Raw genomic sequence first — 10,858 nt, forward strand, 5'->3', positions numbered from 1 at the left:
CCAAGCCTCACTCATGTCAATGCCGATAATTGAAAAAAGATTTATAGGATAGTACTTGATATCACCCTGAGGTGGTACCTCTGCAATCAGTAACTGCCTCTCAAGTAGCCTTGGAACTGATGAAGTAGATCTCCCAGGTAGAACTGCCCCAGGAAATTTTAACAGACCAGGGAACCAACTTCATGTCTAACATAATGCGGGGTCTGTGCAATCTACTTCAAACAGTTACAGGCCATTATATACCACCCTCACACAGACGGCCTGGTAGAGAGGTTTAATAGGACCCTGAAGGGAATAATAAGAGCCGCTATTCAGGTTTACCTTCATAGCTGGGACCAGGTGTTTGCTCCACTGGTGTTTGCTGTGAGGGAAGCTCCTCAGGCTTCAACAGGATGTTCCCACCTGGTCTCGTGTAGTGACCAACTGGCAATAGGTCACAAGAGAAAGTAAGATCAAAGTCGTGGCAGGAAAGTTTCAGGGCTTCCCTCAGGGAGAACATGAGACCTCGCCATGACTACAGGAACAAACGCTGTGGCCAAACCCGGGCACATGCTCCAAGATGGCAAGGGAGCGTGATGATTGCCCCAAGGCCTCCACAAAGAGGTAAAAGCAGAAAGTGAACAGATGTTGGCAAAGGGAATAATCAGGGCATTGAGAATCCAGTGGTGCAGCCCATTAGTGGTGGTGCCAAAGCCATATGGGTCCCTGAGACTGTAGATTTTAGGAAGATAAATGCAATAGCTCAATTCTCTGCCTTTCCTATGCTGAGGGTTGAGGAAATGCTGGAGAAAATAGGCCAAGTCAAATATATCTCCACACTGGATTTAAACTAAAGGCTATTGGCAAATACCCATGGCACTCAAGAACTGTAAAAAGATGGCTTTTGGAACACGATGGGGCTTATTTGAGTTTCAGAGAATGCCCTTTGGCCTCAATGGGGCAATGGCGATGTTCCAGCATGTCACAGATCAGATCCTTACTGAACATCAGTCGAGAGCTGCAGCCTATATCAATGATACGATTATATTCTCAAATGGTTGGCCACAACACCTAGAAGACCTACAAGATATATTAGAGGAACTTAGGAAGGCAGGACTCACTGCCAAATCTCGTAAGTGTGCCTTAGGACAAATGGAAACAAAATATTTGGGGTTCTTGATAAGGCAAGATAAAGCCCCTTGTAGATAAGGCGGAGGCCCTAAGAATGTACAACAACCCCTGAATGAGGAAGCAAGTAAAGTCTTTTGTGGCGTTAGCTAATTATTACCGCAAAGTTATACCCCACTTTCTGAGCTAACTGCCTATCTTACAGACCTGACGAAGGGATGAGGATCCAAGCCTGTGGTGTGCAGGAAAGATGCTCAATGGGCCTTCAAGCAAGTTAAAACAGCCTTATGCAAAGAACTGGTGCTCTTCACACCAGATTTTAATAGGCCCTTTGTCTTATAGATAGATGCTTCTAGAATAGCACTTGGAGCTGTTTTGACACAGAAGTGCCCTGAAGGGGATCGGCCCATAGTATACACCAGGAAGAAGTTGTGAGGGCACGAGTGACAGTATTCCACCATTTAATGAGAATGTCTAGCAATCAAATGGGGTATTGAACCATTCTGGAACTACCTCCTGGGTAGGGAATTTAAGCTGATCACAGATCATGAGCCTTTAAAATGGCTACAAACAGCAAAGTCCGATAACACCTTCCTGACATGCTAGGCTCTAGTGCTACAGCTCTATTAGTTTCAGGTTGAACACAGGCCAGAAAACATAGTCATGGATTTCTTTTCACGTAGGCATGAAGAGGAAGCACTGAAGCCGCAATGAGTACCGGTAGTCTTCCGAAGATGAAAGGAGGTGGGACCACAAAGAGTGGATGCTAAGACTTTGAGTGAGGGGACGCAGAACTTAGCATGGGGGAATCATAGCAGTCAGGGAGACGAAGGCTCTGCACCTGGCCCCCATCCCCAGCTGTTCCCCGCAGCACAGCTGGGAACAGAGAGGCTGTCGGTTGTGGGGTGAGGGAGAAAACCCGAGTCAGAGTGGAACTAAGGGAAGCCCCAGGGGCAGCTGACTCTCAGCTGGTGAAGCCAGCAGATTGGCCACTAGGAGTGCTGATGGGGAGATAAAAAGCAGCTGGTGGAGACTGGAAGGGGGAGGAGAGAAAGCGAAAGTGAAGCTGCCAGGCTGCAACACACCTGGAGGGCAGTAAGAGGAGCGCAAAGGCTCCTGCTCTTTTGCTGTGTTTTGGTTGCAACTCTGGTGTTTTGCGGAGGGAGTATAGGGGTGGTGGAGCTCCCAGCCATCGGGGCCCTACTCAGATTCACAGGGTGCGCAAGTCTTGTTATCTCTTAAAGGGACAGGCCCTAATTTTGAACTGTGTTTTGGACTGTAGCTACCACTAGTGTAAATCCTGCCTATAAAGAGCTTTCACATCAGTCATGGAGAACTGCCTCCTATTCTGTAGATTACAAACTTAATGTCAAGTTGTGGTGGGCGAGTAGATACTAGAGGCAGTGACACCCCTTCCAATTTCACCCTGGGGAGTGCCCAGTCAAGGGCACCTTCCCCTGACATTGCCCCAGCAGTGTTTGCAAAATTTCTTCTATGAGAGCTGATGAAAAAGAGAATGAATGTCTTGATGTGAGAATCTCATCTTTCAGTTTCTAGCTATGAACAATGCAGTGAAAATTAAAATTACAAAGGTGCTGAACAAACTACATTGGATGCCAGTTTGTTTCCTGGTACAGTTCCAGTTACTGGTTCTAATTAGTGAATTCCGTTTTGGTTTGTACATGAGGGTATGTCTATACTATATTTCAGGTTAATCCAGAGGTAGCTATCCACCTGAGCCATATGATCTGCTCTTCTTTATCTTTTAGCCTGCACCAGATCTGGCTGCATTGTATTTTTATTTCTTGCATATAGCAGCAAAATGATCCCAGATTCCTTTGCTGAACCCTTCTAGAACTCAGTTGGCAGACTCTTAGTCTCTCCTTTCAGGCTTACTTATCAGACAGTGTCTACTTATCAGATGTAGAGAGAAGAACTAAGTAAAGAAGAGCTGGAAGTAATGAGCAGAGAACTGTAGGACTGTTGCTAATTGACTTCCTGTGCCTGAGGCCTGAACATGTCAATTCCAGACATATGCAGAACGGTGAGGAGACCTGGCGGGGCGGGGCGGGGCGTGGGTCAGTCTTGTATGCTGAGATTCTGGAGGGATCTAAGGTCAGACTGGATTGCTGTAAGGAGTCAGGCATTGGGGTTTACATTGGAGATAGTCACTATATATGGACTTTAAAGTGACTTTAAGGCTGAATCTAACCATTGACACAGACTTAGGCTTAGTGAGTGACTATCTTTTTGCTCCACTGTTCTACTATAACTGCTGAGATTTTACTTTAACACATAATATGCAAGATTATCATCATGGGACAAAACTAGAGTTATTTTTCTCTGTATTGGTCAATTGGTTTACTTTGTGCATTTGACACTTCTTTTGTATAGTTTCCATTTAATAATAAGCCTGTTTCCTCTATTGTTTAGGTGTGGGTACTTTTGAAGAGAATAAAACTCATAAAAAGGGAAAATGTGATTATATAAAGCAAAACTGGCAGTGGACTCTGTGGCACTTGTACTATGTAAAATTACTTTTAACTCACTTCTTGGAACTGACTAGCTTTCAGGCTGAACTTCAATAGAAGACAAGGGCTACTTGGCTCTCTCTGTTCCTTTTGTCGCAGAACTCCCTGGCTATCATAGTCCTCTGAAGATGCTTTGTCCAGCATTGCCTCTATTCTCCTCATCTTTGATGCATCCTGATTAGTGGAGTCACTAGCTCTATTTTATATATTTTTAAGTCACAGCTAATTTAATGACAAACAGAATCTCCATGAAAGCACTTAGCTGGAGAAAGAAAAAGGGATAAGGTTTCAAAATCTACTCTTCCCTGAAACAGCTGACCATTTGAGCTGGTCAAAATCTAGAATTCCTATTTCATGGGAAATTATTAAATTAAAAAAATGTGTTTGGTCTGAATCCAAACAAAGATAAAAATTTCAAAATTTCTCACAAAACAAAAATGTTATTTTGGCAATATTAAACCTCCCTTATTAAAGCATTTTGCTTTAACTTTAAGTTTTCTAACAACTAAAACAGTGAATTTGACATGAAGTGCTTAAACTTTATCAAAGTAAGATGTTTCAATATTTTTTTCCCACTGAAACTAACAACATTTGCACCTTCCCATGAAATATATAGATTTTGCCAAATAAGCATTTTTCCAATGGCTGAAAAGAAATTAACTAACACTAACTACTTTGGTTAAGAGGAAAATTGTTCTCTTAGTCCAGCAGCATTTGTGTTATATTGTGGAAAACAATATTCAACAAAGCGGTGGCTCTTTCTAAAAATCTCAGGATGTTTGTGAAATGCCATTCCTCTGCCTGCTGCTGAGCCAGGTGGGAATTTTACAAATATATTGTTCTTTATGTGTTAGGAAATCAACCGGACATTAAAACACATAAGCCAATTACCATTCTTTTCTCATATATTCCATGCCTCTGAATAAGACCTGCACCTTGTTTCTGGAAGGCAGAAAGCAGAAAATAAGATTTTTCCAGAGTCATAGTGCAGAGATGACTTCATGGAGCAGCTCATTTCCCCTCAACCAACTCAGTGGCTGCTTCAGTAACAAGTGGCAGTGTGAACTCTTTCACAACAGCTGCTTAATTGGCATCAGCTTTTGGCTGCTTAGACAAAAGCTACTGATAATTCAGCAGCAGCCACAAGAGGGTTAAAACTGGACTTCATCCCTGCTTCTTGCTAGCTTAGAGAAAAGTGGTAACCATTACAGCACAGTGTCTCTACTCATCAAATAAAATCAGGTTCTCTGAATAAGACATGAAACTCAATTTGGAAGGCTGATTTTTGAGGAAAAGCTTCATATGGCATATGAGTAAATATGGTACTTTATTAGTTAATAAATAAATGTATTGGTTTGGACATTATTTATCAAATAAAAAACCTCAAAGGAAGGAAATTTCTGTGATTCATTAGTGTATTATCACACAAAACATCCCCAAAAAAGCAGTATAACTTATACGTTACTGTCCTAGAGCATCCTATTTTCCAGTAAATAGTCTGTCCCATGGACCAGTGGTAGGGGGGAGGAGGTGGTAGGGGGTGCACTGGCACAGTTGCCTTAATTCCTACTGTACCCCAACTTGAAAACCAACTGTCTGGGAGGGGCAGAAGCATTGAGATTGTCATTTAACTTCATGGCTCATCATCTTCTCACTGATTCCTGTTATTCTCTCTCCACTCCACAGGTGTTAATGACCCTCTATCCTTCTTAATGGTCTTGATGTTTCATTATTCAAACTATTTTCCTTCTGCAATTTTGTTGTCTGTTAGTGATTCCGGGCAATGTCTACCTTATTTCATAGCTCTGAAGACTTTTTTTTTTTTTTTAAACTCAAGCTAAAAACTAACTCAGGTGTGGTAATATTAACTCGGGTGTAGAAATGATTGATTGACATATCGGAGGCACTGTCAAGACACTCGAAGACTCCATTTTGTTTTATGAATCTGAATAAGAGATATTCATATAACTATCATGACTACAAGACTAATGATACAATATCCTTCAACTATGTTTTGCCTAGTTGATTGTGTTGTTTTTTTTAATTTATATATATCCTAGCAAATTAGTGCACATTCCAACAGTTATATTTGTTTTTGTTTTGATCTTAAACTGAATAATCTAGTGCTACCATATTAGTAAAGCTTCTTGTTTCTCTTGAATTGGAGAAACATGTGTTGTGTTATGTGTGATGATGTGCCAGACCAAGTGCACCCCACTTTTCAAAATCCTAGATCTGCCAATGCTATGGGTTGTCCCAAAGGAATATAATCAAATCTTACCATCTAACACTGGTTTGGGCTGAGAACTCTTCAGACGCAGCGAAGGTCGGAAACGGGTTCGGTCATTGAAGCTCCAGCTCTTTTGCACTTTGGTTGGACTGCCCTCTGCAGTAATGTCAGTACTTGGGGACCGCCGATCTCCAACAGAAGCTTGCCTGTTCTTAATACTTTGTCCTCTTGGGCTGGCCATCCGTACCCGCTCTTTAAAACTTAACTTTTGGCTGTGAAAGAGAGGCACATACTTTATTTCATATTTAATTCTTTCCAATCTCTTTTGTCATATGATAGACATCTAAACATGTACATTTATTTTATCCTAAGCAAGAAAGACAGTGCAATGTCTTCTTTTAACCCATTTATCACTTTTATGAAATATATTTATTCTTTGGGATCACACCCACTTGTAATAAGTGTAATTCTGTTGAGACATTATCTCTGATTACACACCTTACAGAAATGTTTAGACCTTTAACAGTAGTAGTGTATAATAAATCTAACCAAATGTAATCCAATAGTCACAGTTTAACCTCTGAAACATTCTTTTTGTTCTTTCAATTTTAAACACTTCTAAATATATTGCTATGTTAGACAACCCAGCTCAGTGCATTTCTGATTATCTCTACATTTAAACAAGGACAATTGTTCTCTTATTTCTGCATGCCATGTACTTTTTTTTTAAGCAGGCAAGATGAATGTTATAGTCATGCATTTTCAAGACATGACATTTTCCAAAATATTACACACATAATTAGTGATCACTTACATCTAAAATCACACATTACTTACAACATTCATATGGACAAGACAAAAAAAATACAATCAACAAAACATTCACAAAATGCAATCAATGAGATGACTGAGTTGCAGAAATATGATGCTACATCGAGTGTTTAAGAACACAATTGCCTGTCATTAATTAAGCTGGGAACAGCTTAGCTGAATAAGTGGATTCCTACTTTAGGAACAGCAACAGCCCAGCCAAGCAACAGCCGAGCCAATGTAGAAGTTGTTTCTGATTGATCAAGGGTGGCCTGTGAACTGTGACACCTGACTGAATGGAGGGTTCTGCTCTTTTTGCATGTGCAAGTGGCTGTTTTTACTTCAAGTCACACATCTGTGTGTTGAGAGCCTGTAATATACTGTGCTTAAAACATATTTGTTTGTGTTTCTATGTGCTATATCATGTACTTGGCTTTGCCATGCTGGATGCTTCCATGCAGTGCTTTTCTATATTTATAATTTATACTGTTCACTGACTATATTTCAAGGCACATGACACACCAAAAAATGGAATGGAATGTTGAAGCTGGGTCTGCTGTTTGGAGGCCCAAAGTCACGTTCTACCTACAAGATTAAGCTCGATCTGCACAAGGGAAATCTTTCCCACATAATTCATCCTATTCTTGCAAAAGAAAGGGCTGGAAATCACAGTTGTTCTGTGGCTACTTACAGCCTGATGTAATTTTATTGGATCTTGCAATAGGTATATGGTGCTGTAGTAGGAGAAAATCTTTGGGGGGTCATGTAGAGTACAGACAGCAAAGATTACTGGTCTGTCACTGTAAATGCTCATTATGTTGAGACACTGTCTGTTCTGTTTCCTTTGCAGTCTTTGCATTTGACTGCAGGATGCTAACAAGAAACATTTCCAACAAAATATATTCTGCAGATAACAAGAAATATTAAAATATACTTTTCCCATGCCTAACCAACCATACTCTAGAAAGACAATGTTTTTATATGCAAGGATATGAACTGGAATCAAGATTGAGCAACTGTGGTTATGACATTTCCAAATAATCAGACATCTTTGTCCATGCACCTCATATCATTTCACTTGGAATATAAGCACTACTGAGACCAGCAGGGATGCGCTATGTAGCAAGCAAAGCACATGCTGAGCAGCTTATAGTGAAGACAGTTTCAAGAACGCTATAAAACAATCACATCATTAGAAAGATCTTCACTAGATAAAGGTGTTTCTATATGGCGTGTTGGATCATAATCACTTTAATGAATATCTGTTTCTATAATTTCTCAGACAAGACCCATACTCCCCCTGCCCAAAGTAAGCAATTGTTGAAACAGAAGTGGATGGTGCTGAAAACATCATCTCTTTCTTTTGCAAAGTAACTATACCTCTGACACTAACTCCAATATAAAAGACTCTCAGCATCTATTCTATGAAAGAAAAGCAAGTTCTAGATTTATCTTACAGTAACAGTTATATTACATGATTCCATTCAATGCTTGGCAACATTGCTAGTCATATACCTTCACGAGAATGTGACCAAGGAGACAGTTTTCTAAGACACACACAATGGAATGGGCATGGATTAGTCTGCGCTAATTACATATTACACACACATGCCTCATTATGCCTATTTTCTGTTTTCATGTCTGCCCCATATACTATACTGCATGTATCTTTCCAGGGAGCCAAAACTGTAAATGTTATACAAGCACAAAAATGAAATAATAATTTTCCATACAGTAGTTCAATAAAGCAAAAGCTTTCATGTCTCCTCCTCCTCTGATAATTTAGATAGAGGCTCGCTACAGACATTATACATACATTAGTCTAAACTGTCTGAAATCAGTATAAGTCTGTAACCATACAGAAGTTTGGTGCACACAGAGTGGTCTAAAAATGGTGGAAGCCAGTCTATGATAGACCTGGTTTGAAGTGCACTCAAATCTAATTGATTTAGGTTAAACCAGTGAATCAAACTTCTGTACCAGATCCCCTATTAGTTCAAGTTAGATCACTGTCCCCTGGCATCCCAACCTCCTTTGCAGCTCCCTGCAACCCCTGTGTAGCAGGGAGGCATGCTAGCACTTGGCTTGCAGTTGGCTGCTCCAGTTGAATGCCCACTGAACCCCTCCCCTGAGTTCTCCCAGAGCTAAACTGGCACAGACCTTCTCTCCAGCCCTACCTCCTGCCTCTGGCCATTTGTCAGCCACAGGAAGGCAGTGGGGTGAGGGAGGGGTAGTGCGGGGAGGGAGGCGTCTGTGTCCCTTGCATAAGCCCTGGGACCTGGGCATCTGCATCCCCAGGCTGTGTCCCACACCCTGTCACAAAGCACCCCACAATGTGCACTCCCACCTGACACTGACCCCAGGAAAACCCCCATGCTTGGGCACAGCCTCATGAAACCCAATCCTGGCTTCCACACACCTAACCATGACCCTGATGCCCCCATGCTTGGGCACAGCACCATGGAGCCTGACTTTGGCTCCCATACACAACATCTCAGAGGTCAGAGACAGGTGCCCTGTCACCCAGACCCCAGCATGTACCCCACCCACTCAAAGCAGAAGCCAGTGCAAGTGGCATGCCTCTGGTGGGTCGGGGTGGTAGGGGGTAAGACACTGGGACTGAGCTCACACAGAAGCAACCCTGTGACCTCCATGGCTTGGCCACTGCTGGTAGGTACCTGGTACCTGGGCCATGGGCACCTGGGGTGCTGCAAAGCTTTTTTGGTCTCAGAGAACTAAAGTGGAGGGGTTGTGGGGGCATGCATGCCTATGCCTGGATGCAAATCACAGGAAGCCTGGGCACTCAGCTACACTTAACAGTGTCCAGCATCCCAGGGAGTCTGTAGGACACACTGGGAAGCATGCAGGAGCTCCCCCAATCTGCAGGTCTCAGCCAGTGCAGGCAGCCTTCATGCCCTGCCCACCAAAGGGCAAACATGTTTATTGTTCGCTACTAATTTAGCCTAGACTGTTTACAGAAAACTGTGTAACTTAGATTAATTCCGCTTCAGGCTTTTTGAATGTCTGTACTTAGCTGAATGAAAAACTAATAAACTAGCCCTAACAATGAGCAATAGAGCCTATTTTTTTCTTTATTATCCCAGTAACTGAGAGCTAAAAATGAAAATAAAAAGTACAAAGGGGTCTTGCTAAATCAACTTATTTCACTACATAAGTAATGGCTGCCTTTAAAATCAGTTGTGCACATTTCATTTCATTTATAAAAAACTGAATTATATGCAATAGCTACTTAACCTGAATATTGTTAGTTCTCCAAATCAAAGCAATGAGGCAATGATGAAAGGAACAGTTGCCACTTCATCTGTACTAGAGACATTTGCAAAAATGCAGCACTGAGAATGAAAATATTAATTTAAAATGCAGAACTCATACTTAGGAATATATACAGAAATAGTACTGTAACAGCATTCCTGCCAGACGTTCTCAGAATGTTAAATGAACAGAAATTAAGTATTTGACAAGAGTGTTTCAGAAACTGTTCTGGAGACTGAGCTTCTCCAAAGGTAGCGGTTGTAGATAGAAGATCTTGGGTCTCTGTTCCTATCATAAGACTTGTAGGGATTTTTTCTAAAGTCTCTGGGCTCTAATTAGCTATATAGGTACAAAGTATTTCAAATGACACCTGGCTGCAACCAAGGATGATTCACTGCCTGCAGGCAGACAAGTATTATTTGCAAGGCTACCCTCATATGAGGTTCTTCCAGGAGAGTGTAGTGGATGAGGCACTGTGATTTATTGAATGAGGGGACTTCCTGGTAAACCTACCCACATTTTTGCCAGGTAGGAATAATCCATTTCTGGGGTTATACTTCCTAGTTCTTGATTTTTTGATACAACATGAGGTGGGGGTTCCAGACTATCAGCCCTCTTTCCCTTTCCCTATACCCTCTCCCTCCAGCACAATTTCACATCTCAGTGCATATTGAATTTTCTCCTGAAGCTGATATACTGAAACCTTCTGCAAGGTTTAGCTTATTGTGTTTTTTTCCCTCTGTTCTCCCATCTCTTTGTAATATATCATGACTGAAGTGCCTTTAATGAAGCTACCCCATTGATGTATATTATAACATGACATCATAAAACTGGACAGGATAGATTATGATCTGCATGGTACTGTGAGATGTCAGGTTCTAGGCTCTGTAACCTCCCTTCAAGGGTT

At 41.5% G+C, this 10,858-nt stretch overlaps 1 protein-coding gene across 1 annotated transcript in view; it reads right to left on the minus strand.

Annotated features, from left to right (window-relative positions):
* KCNQ5 (potassium voltage-gated channel subfamily Q member 5) overlaps nucleotides 1-10,858 on the minus strand; it is an 849,165-nt gene that overhangs the window by 76,665 nt on the left and 761,642 nt on the right. Inside the window, exon 10 of the mRNA XM_019520474.1 lies at nucleotides 5,920-6,140. Coding sequence (XP_019376019.1) covers nucleotides 5,920-6,140 — 221 coding nt within the window. The remainder of the gene's footprint in view (nucleotides 1-5,919; nucleotides 6,141-10,858) is intronic.

The sequence above is a fragment of the Gavialis gangeticus genome, unplaced genomic scaffold (assembly GCF_001723915.1).
Source record: "Gavialis gangeticus isolate Ggan-Ray unplaced genomic scaffold, GavGan_comp1, whole genome shotgun sequence".
In the NCBI taxonomy this organism is placed as follows: domain Eukaryota; kingdom Metazoa; phylum Chordata; order Crocodylia; family Gavialidae; genus Gavialis; species Gavialis gangeticus.